The sequence below is a fragment of the Protomyctophum parallelum genome (genome assembly GCF_964188405.1).
Source record: "Protomyctophum parallelum genome assembly, chromosome: 18".
Classification (NCBI taxonomy): Eukaryota; Metazoa; Chordata; class Actinopteri; order Myctophiformes; family Myctophidae; genus Protomyctophum; species Protomyctophum parallelum.
The window spans coordinates 19,895,130-19,920,985 of NC_139716.1; the positions used below are offsets into that span (position 1 = coordinate 19,895,130).

Sequence of the window (25,856 nt, forward strand, 5' to 3'; positions counted from 1 at the left end):
GAGACGAACGCAGTTTGTCATTGTACCAGTAAGACGCCTGGGTGACAGCAGACTGCTGGGTGAGCACTGGCGCTTTGGCCATGCGGGGGGGCAGATCAACATATGGAATTGATTCTGTACTGGCCATATGGAGCGTGTCTTGAGTGTACAGGGTTTGATATGGAATGTCAGAACAAATCCATATATAGCTGGAGATCTAAGGGTGGCAGCAGGGGGGCAGTGTCTTGAGTGTACAGGGTTTGATGAGGGCCCAGGGTAGGGACGGGCCATAATTTTTGGGCTTGTTCGCGGGTGCGCATTAATAACTTTGGGGGCAGGCCCTGTCTAGAGTTTGAATGGACAGGTATCGGTCAAAAGGGAGACATCGAAGAGGAAGGATGGATGGGGAAGGATCAACATATGGAACGTCAGTAACATAAACAAACATTAAAAATCATTAAAAAGACTTTTAAGGCTGTCATTCGATTTTTGTTGCAAGGGCTCTAAACAAACATTAAAGTCCATAGACTTGGCTGCCATATGCCGTGGTTTCAAAAGGAGGGGGGGGGGGGGGGGGGGGCGCCCCTCAAAGATATTTGCTCCTGGGACATTATTGCAGCGGCATTAGCGTGGGGGTGAGGGGATTGAGAGGACTAGCATCGTACCCTAGTTTAGCCCTGATACAGGAACATATAATCCGATGTCTCTCCCCGAGAGTAATACTTTGTTCTGTTACCAAACCACCGCAGCGAAATGGGTCAGGTCGACAATGATTCTCACTTACCCATGAAACACATGTCCCCTATATCCTTCTGTCCAGTTAAACACAGAATATCTAATATTAATTAATTAATTAATTAATACCTGAGGGCCGATTCTACAAATGTGACTAAATTTGACTGAGGGACTGCCATTGAATTTGTTTTGGAATTTTCGTTTTTTTTTTTTCATGTCATATGAAAGCATCATAGCTTCATATTGACATATTGGTTGTTCAGTTTGACCCACCAGTTTTGGAGATATGGCTTATAGAGTAATGTCTTGTTGAGAAAACAGGCTTGAAAGGTTCACTTCTGTGGACTCTAACATTACACCTAGCTACATGTTTATGCATTTATTTCATATTTACATGTCTATTTCAGCTCTGAAATTTCAGACATGCTCTAGTATGTGAATAGTCTGCCTGTGCTATAAACTCATTTTTGAAAAAAATTAGTGAAAAGCTGGAATTTGCGCGATGGCAACATCTGGTCACAATCAGTTTTCTGAAAAACGTATGTTTCTATGTCAGTGGTTCTCAAACTGTCATGTCAAGGACCCTCAAAATGTGTATGTGTATGTATCCCCCATCTCAAAATATATAATATATAATAATATAATATGTTGGGAAAAATCCTATCACACAAGTTGGCAAGATTTAGTAACTCTGGGAACCCCCTCGGGTTTCCGGGACCCCCTGTTGAAAACCCTTGTCCTAAATGGCTTAGTTCCCAAATACCTGCTAAATTATATTGTCCAGCATAAGGGATGCTCATGGATTGGGTAGCCTACTACCCAACCAGGGGGGGGGGGGATTCTTTTGATCTCGGTGTGCCTTTGTTAAAGGACCACTTCACCATTTTTCAACCTATCATCATATAATAGGTCCTCACTAATAATCATGAAATAATGGCGCATTTTTTTTCCTACTCGGTCTGTGTCTCATAGAAGGGCTGTGGGCAGTTCAGAAACCGTCTTCCAGTGACATCATCGATGGGGAATACAAGCTAATAGAAACTGCAGGCTTTCTAGTCCTGAAAAGTTGTAATGCGAAAATGGAAGCCATCGTTCTCACGATAATGAAAATCTAAAAAAAAACCTGCCTAATGATGGAAGACGTTTTCTAAACTGCCCACAGCCCTCTTATGAGACACAGACTGAGTAGGAAAAGATTGTGCCATTTTATCATGATTATTAGTGAGGACCTATTATATGAAGATAGGTTGAAAAGTGGTGAAGTGGTCCTTTAAGGGAGTACCGTAGTTCACAGAAAAAAATACTTATTTTCTATCAATTAAACGTGAACCCTTGAATTCATGGATTTTCTTTCAGTGGGAGACTGTTTTTGAGTCTCTTGAGACTCTTTGAGTCTCCTACCCACGTCTACGGAGACTCCGAGAGTCATCAATGTATAGGCTTATTAGGAATGCGTCCAAAAATGATTAATTCAAGGCTTCAGCTGAATTTTGATAGGCGGTATATCGTACCGGCCGTAATCGTCGCACAGAATGTCCAATCCGTCTTAAATTTGAATCACATGTTTGTTGAAATTTCTTTTTTTACTTACACATGTTTTACTTACACATGATCACAGGGGTGACGTGACATTCTAATTGGCTAGCAAAATTACTGGAAGGGTCCTATGTTAGTGATTGCGGCAACCACACTTTATCTTATCTTTCTAGTTATTTTCCTGTTTTCCGTCTCTGTTGGGTGTCAGTCAGGTGTCAGTTTTTGTTTCGTGAACACAGCATGATGGGTGAATTCTTGGTGAAATGGCTCAGTTGTGGTCTTCGTAAACACAGCTTTCATGACGTGCTGTGAGCTAAACATGCAGCTTCAGGTTACACATGGCTCTGTTGCTTAGGGCTATAGGCACTGTTGGTGTGGTTATACGGTTAGGGTTTGGGTGAGGGTTAGTTTAACGTTAGGGTAGAGGGTTTTGGGTTATGCTTAGTTTAATGTCAAAACTGCTGGTTTCCAGACTGACCACAAGGAGTGGTCCACACGTTGGACAAAAATGTCCACCACGAGCCAGCATGGCGATAATGACCCTGAACATCCTGGCTTGTGGACGTTTTTGTCAAACTATGTTTTTTTTGCCCTGAACAACATAAAGAGCTATAGCCCCAAACTTTTGAGAACTCTTGCCGGACGAGGCCAATTAACCCATTCCTGGTGTTTGAAGCGTTATGTTATACTTTAGCTATTGAAAAATAGCAGATCTACAAGCTCATAGCGCGGCACCGAGTGCCACGCTGCGAGCTTGTAGGTCTGTTATTTTTTTTTAAACGTGAGAATGTGTCGCAAATCTTTGAATATATATTCTTTCAGAGCGTTTTTTAACTCAAAACCTTGTTTCTGGAGGGTTCATGGAACAACATATTTTCAGATGGGGGTCAGAGGCCAAATACAGATAATTCTGGGGGTCCTTCACACGAAAAAGTTTGAGAACCTCTGACATAGAAATCTATTTTTGTAGAATTTTGTAGAATGGTCCTCTTGTGCCACAGACACACTTGTCCGTGTACCTATTGATGATCCCTGCCTTTGACATCATAACAAAATGACTATTCGACTCCAAATGAGTATTTGGAGAAACATCAAATGAAATTCTGACACGTTGGCATGAGACCAGTTCTGACCAGTTCTACAGCACGCCCCTGCACATTATAGAGACACACGCACGTGCACACGCACACCTCTGGTAGCTCAGGGGTGTTGAGAGCTTCATAGTTTATTGCTAAAGAAATCCTACACATAATATACTGTCTACACGTACTTTCAGTGAAGAGTTCAGTGGAACGGGGAGAAAAAGCAACATGTGTGCTTTGAAAACGAGCACCAGCAACAGAAGAAGCATGTTTCCCAGTAAGAAAGATGAGATAGAATTCCTTCGACAACATTTCACCCATAGGGATTACAGACGTTTTCCCTTGGTGTAATCAACATAAATATAGGATTCCAGCTTGGACGTTGATGGAAATGGAACATTTGTTTTCTCAACACGAGAGATACAGCATTTTGCAAAAAACACTGAGCTCCTCCTTCATTATAACCAAATATCCTCATATCAAACCAAAAATGCTGGTATTTAAACCCATTCTGAACGGGAACCCATTTTGGTGTTAGCATCGTGTCATGCTTTAGCTATTGAAAAATAGCAGATCTACAAGCTCGTAGCGCGCCACCGAGTGGCGCGCTACGAGCTTGTAGGTCTGCTATTTTTGAAAAATCGAAGAGCGACTGACATTTTTAGAATCTGATCTCAGGTCAGAATGGGTTATAATCAGACCAGTGTGTGTCCAGTGGAAACCTAGTACGAATCTGATCTCATGTCAGAACGGGTTAATAAGGGTTTAGCGTGCTATTCTTGTCTCTTCGCGTTATAAGCCAGAACAAACATCTTGACATGTAAAAAACCCCAGACGACAAAAACCGACAACTGTTCTCTCTGAGTGCCCCAGAGAGTCTAATAATAACACAGAAATCCCACACGGGGGAATTAAAGACATTCAAACATTCAGCACTACTCCGGCATTCAAGACATGTTCATGTTCCAAACCGTAGCCATGAAAGCGAACACAATCTGCCCAGTGAACGTATATTATTCACCCTGACTGGCATATTAATATCAGTTTGAAGTGAATACTGAAAGCTATGTAAACGAAGGATCTAATATGATCTATTGTTTCACCTTTGATCTTCCTTATAAAAGCATGTATTGTATATTTAATGCATTCCAAGTGCTGTAATGTGACTCAATGTCTGTCAACGTCTTAAGACACCTCCTTCAACTGATCAATTTCACTGCGAGTGTGAAAGAAAACATTTAGCGATGTTGCCATTGCATTTGTATTGGAAACTAATCAAAAGGAATTCATGATTAGAGGTTTAGCGGATTTTCCTTCCCGATATATTTCCGATAACCCATAACTTGCGTAATGGTCGCCAAATGGACTCTGAGAGTTGTGGTGGTCCTTGAAATTAAATCGTTTGAGAACCACAGATCTAGGAATAAATATAAATTCCATGAAGACGAAGGGCTCGTCTGAGGACGACCTTGGAGAGAATATCATCATCTGATAAATGATGTGGTATTGGAAAGAGACAAACAGTCGTGATGGGTATTTGTGTTTAGCTTGTTGAAAGTCTCACTTTTCCCCCTAAAAAAATAATTTTCCAAAACATTTGGAATTTCTTTCAATTTTCTTTCTTAAAATAAAATCTTAAAATGTTGAGCCAGTAGTTTCCGGTAGGGGACTCAACTGGTCAGTTGAGTCTCCTACCGACTCAACGGAATGTGACGAAAACAAAAATAAAATCTCCATGAATTCGATGGGGTGTGTAATCGACAGAAAACAAGTCCTTTTTTTGGGGGGTGAACTACTCCTTTAACCCATTTTGGGCGGGGGCCCCTTTTGGTGTTAGCATCATGTCATGCTTTAGCTATTGAAAAATAGCAGACCTACAAGCTCGTACGAGCTTGTAGGTCTGCTATTTTTGAAAAGTCGAAGAACGACTGACATAGAAACATAGCTTTTTCAGAAAACTGTCAGGATGTAGAAGACATTTTTAGAATCTGATCTCAGGTCAGAATGAAAACTGTTAGGATGTAGAAGACATTTTTAGAATCTGATCTCAGGTCAGAATGAAAACCGTCAGGATGTAGAAGACATTTTTAGAATCTGATCTCAGGTCAAAATGTGTCAATAACACGCCCAAACTAGGGAGTCCAGTTAGAGTCTATGAGGTGGTTTCATGAGGAACCACGATGGGGAACAGCAACAGGGTACACGTGACGTACCTTTGGGGATCCTGATCTTGACGTCCAGCTCGCGGTCCTCCAGGTGGTAGCAGGCCACCTCCTGCAGCCGGGCGCGCTCCAGCTCCGACAGGCTCTGGATGGGAACGGGCTGCAGCCGCACGCTCTGACCCAACATGGTGGCCCACGTGTGGTCGCCCTGCCACACCAGAGAAGAGAGAGAAGAGAAGAGAGGGATGTATAAGAGCACTTAGTTCTCAGACTGTGGGTGTGATGACTTTGGGGGGGGGGCGGCGTCTCTCCAGGATCAGGGCCCCCGGTTCTGTTTGGGAGGGAGGGGAGGGGAGGGGGCTCCAGATGGCATGCTTAATTAACCCATTCTGACCTGAGATCAGATTCTAAAAAATGTCTTCTACATCCTGACAGTTTTCCGGAAAAAGCTTTTTTTCTGTGTCAGTCGTTCTTCGATTTTTCAAAAATAGCAGACCTACGAGCTTGAGCTTGTAGGTCTGCTGTAACGCATGACTAGAAACGAAACGGAGCGGCTTGAGATTGCGTTCGGCCTCACATTGCTTTTGAACTTCTCTCTTCCCAAAGATGATGCCTTATAGCTGTCATATTTCGGTCGAACAGCAATAATCAGCGCATCATGGCCAAAACCATGTGAAAGAATCCACGAGCCACGGGAGAGATGCGGTGTGGGTCACATAAGGGTTGAGGTTCCTGCCCAACGTCATTGTTCTATACAGCGTTGCGTGTGTGTGTGTGTGTGTGTGTGTGTGTGTGTGTGTGTGTGTGTGTGTGTATGTGTGTGTGTGTGTGTGTGTCCACACTGTTAACCACTGTTCAAAATAATATAGAGCCGATATATCGGTCATTATTTGACTATCAGTATAGTTAATGCAGCCAACGTTTCCCAATATTTTTTTTACCACAGTATAGGCACTTTCCGTCCCTATACTTTTGAGCATGTCATTCTCGGTGGATCATTTCCAAACTAAATTAAACGAGAACTGCACTCTGTCGAGTGCTTACTTGCTTGTTGCACACTAGTAGGCCATAAATGGCCAACTAGTGCGCAAGCAGAGCGCGCAAGTACTTTCGACCGCTGTAAACTGTCAAATCTCAGTATCTCTGTGAAGGAACGTTTGAAATGTATAATTATTAGATGTAACTATTTGCTACCTACCTACTTTATGCATATAAACACCTAGTATTATTAAGTATGGTTCAAGTTTCTATCCATATGTGACCCAGGCCAACAGAATGTGCCTCATGTCGGCAGAATGAACATGCCTTAAATCAATAAATAAACTCGTTTTTTTTTTTTATGTGATTTTCTTTTTTTTTCATATTAATACAGTTTGAATGTTGAAGAAGGTTTTCATTCAAACAGATTGTTCATTTGGGCAAATGAAATGTATACATTTATACGTCAAAGTGGGCTTGTTTTTTAACAAGTTTCTGGAGGCAGAAGAGCGCAGTTCCGAGATTTGCATGTTGGTTACGATTGGTCCTGTAATCTCTTTGTCCTCAGGTTTCACGCTCTGATCACCGCCCATTAGCGTGCTTGTGTTTGTAAACACAGAAGTATTCTGGGCATTTGGGTTAGACTTTACAGAAAATAAACAAAACCACGTATAGCTACTCGCTGAAATACACTTCCCAGCTTGGAGTCTTTCACCAACAAACAACAGGCTAGAAGCTAGCTAGCCTAGTTAGCCGTTTGTGTCGTGTGTTAAAGAGCAAAGAGATCACACGTCTTTTCTTTTAATCACAACTCGCTCATTTCTTGCTCATTTAAAAAAAGGTTATATACTATGTAAACTATGAAATGCAGGCTTTCATTTGGTATATAGAACGTTTGTGTAGGCCGTCTCTAAGAAACGGTATCAATTGAAAAGGAAATGTCGGAAAATTGCTTAATTTTTTTCCTCGCGCACCCAGCAAAGAGCTACGTCTTTTCAAATACGGCCGTTAGTACTGTTAATTCAACATCCGGTGAGGGGAGGATACGGATCGTGTATGTATTGTGTATATAAATCAGGGCATACAGTGGGTGGGCTTTAGACCGGATGTAAGCCTTGCACACTAAATAGACACCCGATGTAGTATGAATCCACCCATCGAATGCACAGGAATTACTATAAATGAAACCAGGCATTGTGACTGCATGTGGACAGATCTGTTTATTAAAATAGCAAATCTACAAGCGCACAACATCATAGCCTGATGCGTCGATTTTATTTATTTAAAATACTGGGTCAATTGTCTGACTTTGATTGCTTAAAGTAGACCTGCATAAAATGGTGTACTGCAGCTATTTACAACCAGGTAGTGTATAAGTTAAATTGAACACTTAACTTAATATTTAATACTTGAATACTTATACTTAGTATTTAATACTTAGTACTTTCAAAAGGGTTTATTGGGGCACCTTACAAATTGCATTGTTTGTTCTACTGGCTTAAACATGTCAGTGTTTCTAGTGTTGCACTGTTGACAGCTAAAACGTCCTATTGTCTCTTGTCCCTCCCATTGTCACACCCACTTCTGTCCAGCTCTAAGGTGATAAAATGTTGTGAATATTGAAAAGGGCTTTTCTCAGCTTTGGGTGAAAGGCCCCAGTCATTTTAAAATGGTTATATCTCCTTCAATTATTGTCCAATTTCATTGAATGATACATCATATGAAAGCTTACATTCTGTACTTTAATAATCTGTAAAAATCTGAAAAATGGAAAAGGCGACATGAGGCATGTTTTGTTGGCACTGGTCACATATAAGAAATACACTTTTATCGATGTAGATATATTCTGGATCCCTTTTTAGTTTTTTAAAGAAAAATAAATCATTGATATGTGATGAAAAAAAAAGGTATATAAACTGAATTAGAATATACGTATACATATACTATATAGAGTATGTAGTTGTAAGTTGATTAGCGGTATACTGTGGTTACTTTGCGCCAAAGACCGTGCCAGCCAACCCGCCACTTGATGCTTATGCAAATAAAACAGCGGATTTGTGCCTGGTTTGCTGGGACCAGATTACATAAATGACCATATTTCTTACGTCATCATTGAGAGCTAGTCATACATATACACACACACCACGTACTCTGGTCCCAGCAGATCAGGCACAATTTGCTATTTTATTTTACTGATTATGTATATAGTATACGTATGACTAGCTCTAAATGATGACGTAAGACATATGGTCATTTATGTGATCTGGTCCCAGCAAACCAGGCACAGATTTGCTGTTTTTTTTGCATACACATCAAATGGCGGGTTGGCCGTCACGGTGAATGAAGGCCGGGCGAAATTATTACTTGCGCACTCTGCTTGCGCAAGTAACAAACAGCAGATCTACACGCTGAGCATTCAAATCGTTTCCAATTTGCGTCTATGGGACTCTCCAAAATTGATTGACGATCCGGCATCGGACTCATAATTCCGGGCATCTGACTCTTATAGTTCTCCACCATCTACTGGTTTTAAATGAACCCTGATACTGTATGTGATGTATTTGTGGTGGAGGAGGCGGTTCAGGCTCAGAGGGACTGCCAGAGGTCATGGACGCATGAGGCCAAGTGACTGGAAGCAAGGATGCACGTGATCTCACCACGACCGGGAAAGCTCTGAGCAGGGGCAGTGATTGAGAAACACCCCCAGAGAGGGGCTCCAGATGGCATGCTTAATTAACCCATTCTGACCTGAGATCAGATTCTAAAAAATGTCTTCTACATCCTGACAGTTTTCCCGGAAAAAAGCTATGTTTCTGTGTCAGTCGCTCTTCGATTTTTCAAAAATAGCAGAGCTACAAGCTCGTAGCGCGCCACTCGGTGGCTCGCTATGAGCTTGTAGATCTGCTATTTTTCAATAGCTAAAGCATGACATGATGCTCTGAGCAGGGGCAGTGATTGAGAAACACCCCCAGAGACCCCCCTGACAAGCCACCGCCCCGGGTGCCATTGAGCAAGGCAACCCAATGTCAATCTACGGCGGCTGACAGTAGAATAGGTTGCTGCTCAAGTGAACAAGCGGGCGCATGTCCGTGGGTGGCGAACATGCGCGTGCTTGCGGTTATGGTTAGGTTAGGGTTTGAGGTAGGTTGTCGTTGTCGGTGAAAGCGTGCGGACACCGAACAAGCCACGAAAAAGTGAGTCATTAAGCCAGGGGAAACGCTGATACGAAAACGGCTCACCACGTCGTGTGACACCCTCGTGCGACAAAGTACAAAACAAGGGCTTAAATCTTTTTGTATTTTTCCAGTTTTTCATGTGTCTATGAGGTGACATCATTAGACACCCTGGAGTCGTTTGTATGTGCAATGGTGTGTTAACTTTGTATTTAGGGTTTCTTCCTGGAGGCTGAACCCTTGACAGTCAAACGGGCCAATGAAATAAACAGTAATTTACACTATCAGCCCCTCCCCTAACCCCTCCCCTTTATCATACAACTATACAGCTGTGGGCGCAGCTTCAGTTCAGGCAAACCAGGCATACTTAATGAACTGGTGGGCGTGTCCACATGAAAGCATGATTTTAACAAATACTGTACACTTTTTTGGAAAAAGTTCTTCACCCTTATATTATAATAATACCTGATGATCATGTTTTAGGGTGGAAAGAAATCGTGGCACTCCATCTTCAAGTGGTTGAAAATAAAGCCTTTTCTGTCATGCCATTGCTTCGCAAACCCCCCTGAGAGTTAGAGTGACAACGGAGTCATATAAACGCCGTCATGCTATCAGAGGAATGGACTGGAGAATGTAAAACAATGGCATGGCTACTGCCACGAAGTAAATTCAACTCCAACATCCAACTGCCTTCATTAGTTGCTTAATATAGATAATTTACAACCTCCAACCGTTCAACCTCCAGGTCTGGGATACTGTAAGTATCGTTGAAAATGTCAAATACAATAACATTTTCTTTAACGCCGAAGAGCCGTTTAGAACACTCTTAATTGTCTTAAACTGACACCAGTAGTGTTTTGTTTCCTGACGGGACAAAGTGTTCCGATCGTTGACGCAAGAGTGACTCGACTACATAACAAACTGTACTGTGTGACATGAGCACATACTGTTCTCCATTACTCGTTACAGACACACACACTGTAAAAGTGCACGCACGCACAAACGCGCACGCACACGCACACGCGCACACACACACACACACACACACACACACACACACACACACACACACACACACACACACACACACACACACACACACACACACACACACACACACACACACACACCAGAAATTTACACAAAAGTAAAACAAGACAGGGTCTAATATGCCAAGACTTCCATGTGGATCTTGGCCTTCTTGTGGCTATATCGGACCGGTCTATGGTGGCTGTGACGTCATCTCCGTATTCGGGCAAGGTTTCTGTCAGCCTCCATCGACCGACGTCGACATCCATTATTATAGAATTAAAGTTAAAAAAAAAAGAAGCGAGAAATATGAAACGTGTATGGTACGTGAAATGAAATACAGGGACTTATTTCCTTGGCCTGTACTGCCAGCGCAACATGTGGTACTGATCGGTCCAGTGGTTTGTCCGATTAGCACCGGACGGACGGACGGACAGACAGACAGACAGACCCACTTCTAGATCACTGTTTCCCAAACAGTGGGTCGGGACCCATGTTTGGGTCGCGGGCCAATTTGTATGGGTCGTGAGTAAATATCCCCCTATTTGTGTCTTCCATTAAAATGAAAAATTCACACCCGGGATGAGAATTTAATGTTTGTGTAAGACGAAAATCTGCACTCAATATAGGAGGGGATAGTTACCCTAAATATAGGAGGGGATAGTTACCCTAAATATAGGAGGGGATAGTTACCCTAAAACACTCAATATAGGAGGGGATAGTTACCCTAAATATAGGAGGGGATAGTTACCCTAAAACACTCAATATAGGAGGGGATAGTTACCCTAAATATAGGAGGGGATAGTTACCCTAAATATAGGAGGGGATAGTTACCCTAAAACACTCAATATAGGAGGGGATAGTTACCCTAAATATAGGAGGGGATAGTTACCCTAAAACACTCAATATAGGAGGGGATAGTTACCCTAAATATAGGAGGGGATAGTTACCCTAAAACACTCAATATAGGAGGGGATAGTTACCCTAAAACACTCAATATAGGAGGGGATAGTTACCCTAAAACACTCAATATAGGAGGGGATAGTTACCCTAAAACACTCAATATAGGAGGGGATAGTTACCCTAAAACACTCAATATAGGAGGGGATAGTTACCCTAAAACACTCAATATAGGAGGGGATAGTTACCCTAAATATAGGAGGGGATAGTTACCCTAAAACACTCAATATAGGAGGGGATAGTTACCCTAAATATAGGAGGTGATAGTTACCCTAAAACACTCAATATAGGAGGGGATAGTTACCCTAAATATAGGAGGGGATAGTTACCCTAAAACACTCAATATAGGAGGGGATAGTTACCCTAAAACACTCAATATAGGAGGGGATAGTTACCCTAAATATAGGAGGGGATAGTTACCCTAAAACACTCAATATAGGAGGGGATAGTTACCCTAAAACACTCAATATAGGAGGGGATAGTTACCCTAAAACACTCAATATAGGAGGGGATAGTTACCCTAAATATAGGAGGGGATAGTTACCCTAAATATAGGAGGGGATAGTTACCCTAAATATAGGAGGGGATAGTTACCCTAAAACACTCAATATAGGAGGGGATAGTTACCCTAAAACACTCAATATAGGAGGGGATAGTTACCCTAAATATAGGAGGGGATAGTTACCCTAAAACACTCAATATAGGAGGGGATAGTTACCCTAAAACACTCAATATAGGAGGGGATAGTTACCCTAAAACACTCAATATAGGAGGGGATAGTTACCCTAAATATAGGAGGGGATAGTTACCCTAAATATAGGAGGGGATAGTTACCCTAAATATAGGAGGGGATAGTTACCCTAAATATAGGAGGGGATAGTTACGCTAAAACACTCAATATAGGAGGGGATAGTTACCCTAAATATAGGAGGGGATAGTTACCCTAAAACACTCAATATAGGAGGGGATAGTTACCCTAAATATAGGAGGGGATAGTTACCCTAAAACACTCAATATAGGAGGGGATAGTTACCCTAAATATAGGAGGGGATAGTTACCCTAAAACACTCAATATAGGAGGGGGATAGTTACCCTAAAACACTCAATATAGGAGGGGATAGTTACCCTAAATATAGGAGGGGATAGTTACCCTAAATATAGGAGGGGATAGTTACCCTAAATATAGGAGGGGATAGTTACGCTAAAACACTCAATATAGGAGGGGATAGTTACCCTAAAACACTCAATATAGGAGGGGATAGTTACCCTAAAACACTCAATATAGGAGGGGATAGTTACCCTAAATATAGGAGGGGATAGTTACCCTAAAACACTCAATATAGGAGGGGATAGTTACCCTAAAACACTCAATATAGGAGGGGATAGTTACCCTAAAACACTCAATATAGGAGGGGATAGTTACCCTAAATATAGGAGGGGATAGTTACCCTAAAACACTCAATATAGGAGGGGATAGTTACCCTAAATATAGGAGGGGATAGTTACCCTAAAACACTCAATATAGGAGGGGATAGTTACCCTAAAACACTCAATATATGAGGGGATAGTTACCCTAAAACACTCAATATAGGAGGGGATAGTTACCCTAAAACACTCAATATATGAGGGGATAGTTACCCTAAAACACTCAATATAGGAGGGGATAGTTACCCTAAATATAGGAGGGGATAGTTACCCTAAAACACTCAATATAGGAGGGGATAGTTACCCTAAAACACTCAATATAGGAGGGGATAGTTACCCTAAAACACTCAATATAGGAGGGGATAGTTACCCTAAAACACTCAATATAGGAGGGGATAGTTACCCTAAATATAGGAGGGGATAGTTACCCTAAAACACTCAATATAGGAGGGGATAGTTACCCTAAATATAGGAGGGGATAGTTACCCTAAATCTGCACTCAATATAGGAGGGGATAGTCACCCTAAATCTGCACTCAATATAGGAGGGGATAGTTACCCTAAAAGAAAAGGAAATAAAAATGTTACTTTTCATCAATTCATTGAATTCCAATACATTTCAAAAGTGTTTCATGAATCAAATAAAAAATAAATCAAATAATTTCCACTTTAACTTAAAGAGTGTTTAAGAAGTGAAATTAGCTGAAAATCAACACTGCTCCCCTGTGCCAATGTTGGCACCCGTGCCTCTAAGGTTGCCAACCCTATAGTGCAATTTGGAATGAGCTATTGGGCAGGATGTAAAACAAACGAAGACAGCCCACATTAACAGACACTGTGTAAACTGCTCAGCCTTGACATAATTATTGCGAACGCAATGAGCACTAACTATGAGACCTAGCAGAACATGTCTGTCTATCTGTCTGTGTGTCACGCTGTAACACCACCCGCCCGCCACCATAGGGCGCAGCTGTATCACACAAATTAACTTAAAAAAAACTTAACTTGAAAAATAAACTTAACTTAAAAAGAAACGTAAAAAGAAAAAACTAAATAATTAACTTATTTTTTTTAAAGAAAACGTACACACACGCATACACTAAAAAAGAACTAAAATTTAAACGTAACTTAAAAAATATATCTTAAAAAACCCCACTAAATTTACGAGCTGCGTTCGCGCGTCTTACTTGTTCTATTTGACATTCAATGTTATTTTGATAAACGGGAGTGGTCTTATATTCGGGACAATGTGGTGTGTTATGGGTACGGCAGGCCGAGGGCATTGTTTTATGTCTGCTGTCGTGTTAATGGTTCCTGGTTGAGTCGCCGGGCAGATTAAACCTACAAACGCAAGATGGAGGGATGAAGTGAAGAATGTAATGAACGGTGGAAATGAGAAGGAGAAAAGAAACAGACTTTGAATTTATGAATAGAATAATGAAAGAGGGTGGAGAGAGAGAGAGAGGATTATGGTGTGATTATTGAGAGAGAGAGAGAGAGAGAGAGAGACTATTGATAGACTGGAAGGAGGAGACCTCAGGTCAACATCAAAACACTGGAGGTCCAATAACAGCACCCCTGCAACCATTCACGGAGGAATGTGTGTTTGTGCGTACATGTGTGCGTGTGTGTGTGTGTGCGCGTGCGCGTATGTGTGTGTGTGTGTGCGTTCGTGAGCCGGGGTATATGCCGGTAATATCACTGTAGTAGACATGTGTATGTGTGCGCACGTGCATCTCTGTGTGTATTTCGTGCATGCATGCATGCACAAGTAGTATGTGTGTGTTTATGCATGTAGCCTGTGTGTGTGTGTGTGTGTGTGTGTGTGTGTGTGTGTGTGTGTGCGCGCGTGTGTGAAAAACTGGAAGCATTAAGTAAGTTCAAAGATTAAGCCTGGAGAACATTGCAACACAGCTACTAATTCAGAACAGTTCCTACTTTAAAGGTTTCCATGTGTGTGTGTGTGTGTGTGTGTGCGCGCACGCGTGCACATGTGCATGCATTTTTTATCCGTGTATACACAAAAGTAAATCACCCTCCGTTTTGGGAATGATTGATGAAAACAACTCATTATAAATAATCTAAATGATTGGAAAACAGGATACGTATACAACGTTGAAACTGTGAGTGTGTGCCTCTGTCGGCGTGCCTGGACTGATGACATCAGAGCAGAGCTTGATCAGTGAGAAAGAGAGAGAGAGAGAGAGGGATAGTGTGCTTGTTATTGCGCTGATTATTGCGCTGGCAATCTGGGAACCCATCAGCAAAAACAAAGTTTATTTTTCTCGGAATCTGTTCTGCTTGTTTGTTGTATAAGTGAAACACTGTGCTGCTCTGGCTCCATTCTTTTTTTAAGTCACACTTGGCAATTCTCAGACTGGATTTAACACGTTGAGTCATGGAGGTGCTTAGTTGTAATGCGGCGCGCGCGCACGTGCGCACACACACACACACACACACGCTGCCTTTGTTTTCAACCTTGACTTTTAAACCGCAGAGCGGTATAGGCCGTTATTAATGCGAAAACGTTATCCACGTCGGATTTATCCGACCCATACATAATATGTAGGTCGGACTGGGATTTATATTATAAATCCCAGTTGAAAACACTATCACTATTCAAATTAATGGCTTAAGTTGACACTTAAGATAAACGAACGGCTTTTGCTCTGAAACCCTTGGCTGATAAAGGAGATAGCTATAGGAAAACCTCACGCAACGGGCATGTGAAAACATTTCCCCCCCGGGAAAAGACGGATGACTGTTTTCGTGGATACTATTCAGCCTCGCAAGACCTTGTCCGTATAACTTATGATACCATACACTTCTACACATCAACTTAGACATTGCTCACAGGTTTACTTTAATATACCCACATCAGTTGGCAAAAAATAATTTATGTTCAAAGCTCCTTGTGACTGGAACAATCTACCTGTCCATATTCGTTCAATAACATCTTTTTATTTGTTTAAAACTGTGCTGTCCTCTCATCTTGAGACTACCTGTTCATGTTTTCACTAATTATCACTGTAGCAGATCCATGATGCAATGATCCATGTGTTATGTCTACGTTATGTCCATGTTATGTGAAATGTTGTTTTGTTGCAGTTTTTGTTTTGCTGTTGTTGTTCGTTCCTTGTTTATCTAGGAATTGTATTGTTTTGTCTATTGTTTCAGTTAACGAGGTGGTTGGCTTTGTCGGGGCTTCGTGATGAAGTCACTGCATTCGAGGCTTGTGATGTGCACTTCCACGGCGATTAGAATGAACATGACCTCATGCTACGGTTAACCGAGAATAAGCGCAAACACTACAACTGTAAACACAACCGTAGTTTGTGTGTGTGTGCATGCGTGCATGCGTGCATGTGTGTGATTTCCTTTGTGTTCACACTAGATTGGACGTTAGCCAACACAGTGCTATAGTGTGATTGCATTAACTGACTGTGGCCTTTCCACAAAACCCGACTAGACAAACATCCTATGGGAACAGAACGCTAAAACGCGCTGACCGCTGCGCTCTGTGCTCGATGTCAGATGACAGGCTGTCCTCTGATGAAAATAAATTACAGTAAATGACATTTACTATACAGTAGAATGAGTAGATGTGCTAGAAGTCGTATAGTGAGATATTCTGGGGTAAATTAAAGGCATATACTGTGTTTAGAATAGCCAATTCTGTCTGCCATGGTTGGTCTAAATTTAATTTCAATTCAAAGGGGGGCTTCGTTGGGCGTGACAAACCGTTCATTTACATTGCGAAAGCAAAAGTGGAACAAAACGGACGATCCGAAATAACTGTACAATTATTGTACATGTACTGTACGACTACTTAAAAAACGAATGAAGAAATGTTGCAACCTACTAGGAAAATAGCTTCAAGACCATAAGTATTGTCGGTTTGCCGTCAGGTATATATATATATATATATACACATACTGTATACGAGTTTAGCTTGGGATAAACTTTTGAAACAGATGGCATTAGTATTTCAGCGTTTTTCATTCACTTGGTCTATCTCTCTCTCTCAGTCTCTCTCTCTCTCTAATGAACGATATAAAAAAACGCGGAGCAGAATATTAGTGATTAATCTATTCGTCCTCGGTGAAAAGTCGACCTTGCTTGGAGAAAAATAAAAGCATGTTGCCTTATCACCGTTAAATGTTCACATTCTGTGTGAATGTATAATCATGAGTCATGACACACACACACACAGTCACACACACACACACACACACACACACACACACACACACACACACACACACACACACACACACACACACACACACACACACACACACACACACACACACACACACACACACACAGACGAAGACCTTTTGGTCGAAACACGTAGGTCCTGTTATTTATTTGACTTGCTCATCATCAAATAAACTATATAATTTTTCACCAAAGACGGAGTGCCTTGGACTCTTTTTCTTTTCAAATCTGCAATTTACACTTTGACAAGCAGTACAACTTGGAGGAAGGATACTTTTTGTCTATATGGTTTTACCGGTATCTGTCACGATGTGGTTCTGGAGGTGCAGGACGAACCTCTGCACAGGCAGAGGAGTGAATTCAAGTGGTTTTAATTCTCAAAAACGCTTATGTGAAACAACTTGGAAATAACTAGGACATAGGACTTGGAATAACTAACTAGGGAAAAACAAGGAACTGACCACATCATTCACGACGACGAACTGACAAGGAACTGAAAACACTGGGGCATATATATAGACAAGACTAACTACACACAGGTGACCTGAAACACACAATCAACACTGGGATAGGCTAACAGGCAACAGGACACAGGTGGTTAGGGTTACACTAATACAGGGGGGTGAGACAAGGCAGGAGACAGAAAACAAGGCAGACAGGAAATCACATCACACTACTACAAAATAAGGTACAGAACTTGAATGTATATATGTATATATACAGTATATATTCTTTGAGTGCACGTCTTGAACTTAAATCTTTGCTTCTGGGGATTCCTGGAACAACATATTTTGAGTTAGGGGGGAGTCAGCGGCCAAATACATCATCGTAATTTTCCTTGACATGAAAAGGTTTTTACAACCACCGCTTTTTTCTTTTCTCTCCAGAAAACTGGTTTAACAGACATTCTGTAGAATGAGCCTCAGGGTCTTAATGGGTTAAGTATCAGGACAGCCTCAGGTTCGAAGGTGGGAGGTCACTCCCACAGAAATGCGCCCAGAGAAATGCGAGTATAATCGAGTCACCCTGCAGTGTGCGTCATGTGACAACGCCGTGCTTTGAACTGCGGGGTGTAATCGCGTCACACATGGATGGACGTGTCACACCTTTTGATCCGAGAGGTGTGATATAAGCGTGATGTCTCTGAGCCTGAGACGTGGTGCAGTGCCTAGGGCAACCGCCTATACTCTGCCGCGCACACCAAGTAATAATAATCTTGCCCTTTTTCCCGGAGAAACCCTACTTTTTGAGTTATAGGCCCAGGGGTGGTGGGCTGCATTTTTTCCCCCCAGGCAGGGGGCCATAAATGACTTTAACCCATTTGAGGCCTGACGTCGAAATAATCAAAAATAAGTCTTCTGAAAGAATATATTATTCAAAGATCTGTGGCGCATTTTCACGATTTTTCAGAAATAGCAGACCTACAAGCTCATAGCGCGCCACTCGGTGGCGCGCTATGAGCTTGTAGATCTGCTATTTTTCAATAGCTAAAAGTGAAGGGACTTATTGAATTGAAACTTGAAATGAATTTGATAAGACACGACAGACTAATTTACAATAGTGATCCATGGCAGACTGTTACATTATCAACACTATATGGAATGCAGGTACGTATGTATACTGACTCAAATGGTACGTACATATTATTAATAACTAATTGGATTAATAAATGCTGCCTTTTAAGATGTCGATTTTTTTTTGCGGGGTCATTTTGTTTTTCTTTGAGGACTTTGAGGGCCAGATTGAGATTGAGATGCTCAAAGGGCCGGTTTCCGGTATGTACAGTATGTTGCCCATGTGTGAGTTATGTGATTAAAAAGTGTACCGGTGCATTATAGACGACATAGACGTCACATGTTTTGTTCAAAAATGTGTGTGCAATGATGAGACGTCCGAGACGGTATAACCTGATGTTAATATAATAACCTCAATCTTTCTCTGAGCGTCAGTTGGTGGAAATGTTATAGATATACTGAATTGCAATAGTTTAGAATGACTTCATCAATTACAAGTTGTGTTTTTTTATCTAGTGAGTTACAGAGTAAAAGATCAGATTAGGGGTGGCATGAACGCTATAGAGGCCGTATGCGCGTGATCATCATCAAACCCGGAAGTTGCTCAGGAACGCCTACTGAGTGGCACAAAAATACTTTCTGGCCTTGACAGCCCATGCATCCAAACAGAAAAGTCCTATATCTGATTGCATTAAACAACGTTAGACAACGTTAAACTCACTTTGCCTGTTGCTTTGCCACTCGATTTGCCACTCGATGTGCCATTCACTTTAAGCATGCTTAAAGCAAGCCCTCTATAGTCAACAGACAGACAATGAGGTAAGAGGTCACGTAGATAGAGAGAAACACATGTTAAGAATGTAACTAAGGACACCAGATAAGCATTAATCCCATCAACTGTATCCACTCTACACAACAGATGATAAAACAGATGATAAAACAAATGACGACAGCTCATCAAGTCTTGAGCCAACCTTATCTGTGGCCTAGAGATACAGGTCTACAGTAAGACACACTATAAAGTAGATCCAAAATCACCAAACGTACAATATTTACACTGGTATAGAAATGTTTACTCAGGTACTATACTTGAGTACAATTTTCAATACTTTTACTTCTACTCTACTATACTTTTACTGAACATCAATGATTTGAAAACTGTAGTTACTAGTTAATTTGCAACGTGACGCGTTGTGAGCTCGTAGATCAGCATGCATATTAATGAGTATAGCCTATACTTACAGTATATTTTGATGCCAATACTATTGTACTTTCACTATACATTTTGGAATCACCAAAAATTCACTTCCATCATATGGGAGCAAGGTGGTGGAGTGTCTGGGGGTGGGGGGTGTGGGGTGGTGTTTTGAGTCATGGTGCTTTCGACACATTTTAAGTGTGCGTGCAAGTTCACCATGGGTGAACATTTGGACATCAATCAATAGGTAGGAAGTGCCGTGGTCGACCCCACTTGGCAGGCGTGTCACTTGCAGTTTATACTCTCAGTCAGTCAGTCGACCACTCCGACGTATAAGTCAAATGAACTGTGCACGCCGGGAAACCTGCAGTGTTGACTTTTACGGCAATTTAGTTTATTTTTTATGAAAACATTTTAGTAATCCGAAACATTTTAGTTTTTAGTTTAGTTTCGGTTGACTTGAAAATGGTCAGTATATTTAGTTTTTGTCGTCATAGCTTTAGTTTTTATTAACCCCTTTTGGTGTTAGCATTATCTTATGCTTTAGCTATTGAAAAATAGCAGATCTACAAGCTCGTAGCGCGCCACCGAGTGGCGCGCTACGAGCTTGTAGGTCTGCTATTTTCGAAAGATCGTGAAAATGCGGCACAAATCTTTGAATATATATATTCTTTCAGAAGACTTATTTTTTTATTATTTCGACGTCAGGCCTAAGTGGGTTGAAGTCATTATGGCCCCGTGGGGGATAAGAATGCAGCCCACCTCTGGGCCTAACTCGAAAAGTAGGGTTTTTCAGAAAAAATACATTTTTCAGAAAACTGTCAGGAATTAGAAGACATTTATAGAATCGTTCCCAGGTCAAAATGGGTTAAAAAAAGGTAGCCGACGACCATTTTTCGTTATAGTTCTAGTCGACAAAATCAACACTGCACTTCTCCCAACCTGAAAGAAATCATAACCGACACCTCGACAAGTTGGCTACAACACTTCTGATATATGTGACCCTATATCCAAACCGCCCTATTCTCTCTCTCTCTGAGCTCTGAGCTCTCTCTCTCTCCTCACCGCCCTGTTCTCTCTCTCCCTCCATCTTCCCTGTCTGAAGGTTAGTAGGTTACCGGTCAGTACCAGGAACTGAGACAATTCACACCACATGAAGAGAAACCACACAGGAAGACAGGGCAAAGGACGCACGCACGCACGCACGCACGCACGCACGCACGCACGCAAGCACGCACGCACGCACGCAAGCACGCACGCACGCACGCAGGCGAAACAATGTTATACATACTTTCACACAGTAAACATCGGTGGAACATGCAGTGTATTCACCGGGAGACTAGTAGCTATAGCTGTATGCAAAGCACATTTTCCTAAATGTAGGCCTACCCCCAAATTTCAAGAAATATTATGTCCCCAAAAATCTCCTAAAATGTACTTACTTATACTGTATCTGTGGTTAACTCGTTTAAAAACCGGGAAAGCATCGGCAAGTTTTACACTTTTTTTTTTCTTATTTTTCTTATTTTTTAAATATTGAAAGTGTAAGAACAACTTATTTAGAAGGCGTTCGTGGAATCGACCTATAAATATACAACGATACATATTCAAATGTGTCGTTGCTCGGATGCACAAAGTTGTTTCGATGTACAACGTCGATAAAAATGAGTTATGAGTTATTACTCTTGAACACATGATCCCTATAGCTATCCAAAAATAGACGATCTACAAGCTCACTGTGAGCTCGTAGACTGCGTGCGGTATAGACTATTATTGGTAAAGAAGAGATTTGATGAAAAAAAAGAAAAGCAGAACAAGAATACAGCCTTGGGGGACTATACGTCAGCTAAGTATATAGTACAGTATACAGTACAGTATATATACTGCAGGCAGGGTTTAAGTGGTAGTACATGACATTGAATATAACGATGCATGACAAATGTTTGGCAGGAGAAATTCCCATATTCTGTGCGCGCACGTGCGCCTGTACGTATGTGTGTGTACGTTTTATGTCTAAACTGTATGTGTGTATCCATGTGCATGCGTGCGTGCGTGCGTGCGTGCGTGCGTGCGCAGTGATGGAAGTCTTACATGTTTTACTTAAGTAAAAGTATCCATACAATGCAATGCAACGTAGTCGCCGGTATACATTGCATCAGAACATACTTAAAGTGCGAAAAGTAAAAGTACGTATACTCATTGTGCTAGAATGTCCTATTTTACATGTTCAGCTTGTGAGCTTTTTTTTATATACACGGATGAAGTGGTTATAGTGTGTTTTGTAATAATGATCAAAATCTTAAAAAGTGACATTTTAATTTAATGAAGTACAATACGTTCCTCTGAGCTGTAGCGGAGTAAAAAAGTATTGAGAATTGTACTGAAGAGAGTAAAAAAAACGTGTGTGTGTGTGTGTGTGTGTGTGTGCGCGTGTCTCTCTGTGACTGATGAGTGATGTGATTATGGTTACTCATGAAGAAATGCACTGATAGCTAACAGATGCCCGCCCCCCCCCCCCCCCCCTCTCTCTCTCTCTCTCTCTCTCTCCCCTTTGTCTCTCAGCATCTGCCATATCTTTCCGTCTCCAGGGAGATATCCTATATGTCTAAATGTATACACACATGTGGTGCTCCGTGCGTATAATGCAGCCCCGGCCTTTCATCGAATTCCAGAAAACTATACACAGAGATTAATAGTGCTACTTAAAGAGCTCCGTTTGCACAATTGCACAGGTCAGGTTGAGCAGAGAATCGATTTGCCCTCAAGTCTTTCCTTTCTTTTTCTTGCCCTCTCCAAGTGCATAAGGTAATGAGACCGTATGTGTGTGTACACACCACACACACACACACACACACACACACACACACACACACACACACACACACACACACACACACACACACACACACACACACACACACATGCTAGTCATCACAGAAAATCTGTTTTGTGAATCTAGTATAATAGAATTTGAGTGACATACCTTGTGGGGACTATTTCCCAGGTACTCACAAGACAAAATGGTGGTTTTATCTTTAAAAAACAATGTGTGGAGTTATAGGCTTACAGTTTTCAATCCCGTATGTTTGAGAATTACTGAATTAGAATCCGCCTCATGGGTTCAATCTAAATGTCCTAAAGTGTTTGTCCTCACAGGTACAGTATAACACAAACACATGCGTGCGTGCGTGCGTGTCTGTGTGCGCGCGTTTCTAATCCACCTATCCACACTTCCCCTCATTTGATTTTCCGGCCGTGGCTGCCTAAGGTGGAACGTTGTGCATTTCTCTTGTTGTCAGAACTCACGAGATCCCAAGGCTAATCCACTGCTACACTGCTGGACTTTTTGGACTAGTCTAATACTAATCAACAAACCATCATTCCCATGGTGGCCTGGATTCAAACCTCCCATCTGGCCAGGAAACTGTCTCCTTCACTCATGATGCATGAACGCATACAGACGCACACACACAGTCTCTCTCTCTCACACACACACACACACACACACACACACACACTGGAGGACGAGTTAGATTTAGGAGTAAGGAATATAAGGCACGCGCGCACGCACGCACGCACACCCACACACACACAGTAGCAGTGAGGCAAACCTGGCGCTAATTCAAAGTGTTCATTCTTACGTCAAACAGACGTCAGAGGTGACTACACTGATATGTTCACCTGCGCACAGATTTCACAAAGCGTGTGTGTGCGTGAGTCTGTGTGAATCTGTCTGTGTGCGTGCGTGTTGGTCTTATTATTCATTTATAAGGGATATTATGCTTTATGGTTCACCGAGACCAGCAGGTGACCATGACGAAGACCAGAGTGGACGTCTAAACGTATAGTCACACATCTGCGTCAGAAGTGATGTTGTATGGCCCAGGCCGTAGCGTAACGGTCTGGGCACCGGACTGGTAATCCAGTCGCAGTGTGCCGCGGGTTCGACTCCCGGACCCGACACGGCCTTTACTGCATGTCATCCCCCCATCTCTCTCCCGTTTCCTGTCAGCCTACTGTCTGTCCCTTCAAAAAAAAAAAAATCAATAAAAGGCGTAAGCCGCAAAAAAATATCTTAAAAAAAAAAAAAAAGAAGTGATGTTGTAGCCAACGGATGCCGAGGCCATCAAAACCAACACGTGACTGTGGCCGATTCTACAAAAATGAATTTTAACCTGCGATCAGATTCTAGAAATGTCTTCTACATCCTGACAGTTTTCCATTCTGAACCTGAGATCAGATTCTAGAAATGTCTTCTACATCCTGACAGTTTTCCATTCTGACCTGAGATCAGATTCTAAAAATGTCTTCTACATCCTGACAGTTTTCTGAAAAAGCTATGTTTCTATATCAGTCGTTCTTACATTTTTCAAAAATAGCAGACCTACAAGCTCGTAGCGCGCCACTCGGTGGCGCGCTATGAGCTTGTAGATCTGCTATTTTTCAATAGCTAAATTATAACATAATGCTAACAAAAAAAGGGGTTCCCAGAAGCAAATATTTGAATTAAAGGTTTTTGCTTCCAAATATAATATACTGTATAATAATTTTGAATAGCCAACGAATGTGCTATATCCATCTATGGGTTACAGACGTACACACGTACGTACATACTGTACGTGTGTAATCCACACGACTCGAAAAAGCGTTTGCCACCACGACTTCAAATTCGACACACGCGTTCCACACCCCTACGGGGAGTGCAGTCAGTGCCCGCGGTGTCGGGTCCGTCGGACAGCCGGTTGTCCGGAACCGGCACAAAAGACGGTTCTCTGGAGTCTGGACCTGATCACCCCTATATATCTCCATACATGGAGATGGCCTGTTCTGACATCACAACACTCCATATTTGGGCATGCCGGGACACAGAACTCCATAATATAGGAATAAAGGGACACAAAGAGACGGATGCAGAAATCTCCATATGTGACCGGGGACAGTAGTTTGATATACAAGGAGGCCATGGTAATTTTTCAGTTCTTTATATATTATGAAACTGCACACTGTAAGTGTAACCTTTCATATGATGTATTGCTCATTGAAATGAAGAAGATATGACCATTTGAAACTTGTTGAACCAGAAATCCCAAATTAGAGCATTCCCCCTTCAAAGATTTCAGCAGTGATCTGTTCAGCAGTGATCTGTGACTTTAGGGGGCGCTGTACGACGAAAAGGAAGGGACGTCCGCACAGCGTTTCTCTGATCCCAGGAATCTGTTTTTATTGGTACAACGTTTCGACCCTTGTGGGTCTTCGTCGGGTACGAGTACAAAACATCAAGAGGCGTGTTAACCCATTCTGAAAGGGAACCCATTTTGGTGTTAGCATCATGTTATGCTTTAGCTATTGAAAAATAGCAGATCTACAAGCTCATAGCGAGCTTGTAGGTCTGCTATTTTGAAAAATCGAAGAGCGACTTGACATAGAAGACATTTTTAGAATCTGATCTCAGGTCAGAATGGAAAACTGTCAGGATGTAGAAGACATTTTTTTTAATCTGATCTCAAGTCAGAATGGGTTATATACATACTGTACGTAGGGACACAGATGGGTGGAACGGGTACTCTGACTCGGGTACAACGGGTATGGCATAGCCGGGGTGAGGCATGGATCTCCATCTTCCATCGTTACTGACTCTGTGCTCTACACAGCCGGGCACCGGTCTAGTATAGCTAAAAAAACAAAATGACACGGACGCTTTCCCAGTCTTAATGCGTGGACTGACGTGGTCAACGAAATATTAGACACTGCTCTCTGACGCAGACACACCTGATTGTACAGCAAGAGGGATCAGTCTCAGCGTCACAACGGTAGGACGAGAGGACGCGTAGTAGTGGAGGAGCATAGGGAGAGATAAGGACGGTT

The 25,856-nt window shown here is 41.9% G+C and overlaps 1 protein-coding gene across 2 annotated transcripts in view; it reads right to left on the reverse strand.

Moving 5' to 3' along the window:
- Positions 1-25,856, reverse strand: part of arhgap36 (Rho GTPase activating protein 36) — a 117,461-nt gene that overhangs the window by 37,401 nt on the left and 54,204 nt on the right. For both annotated transcript variants that reach the window (XM_083788733.1, XM_083788734.1), the window contains exon 2: positions 5,546-5,702. In XM_083788733.1, the coding sequence (XP_083644859.1) occupies positions 5,546-5,702 (157 nt within the window). The remainder of the gene's footprint in view (positions 1-5,545; positions 5,703-25,856) is intronic.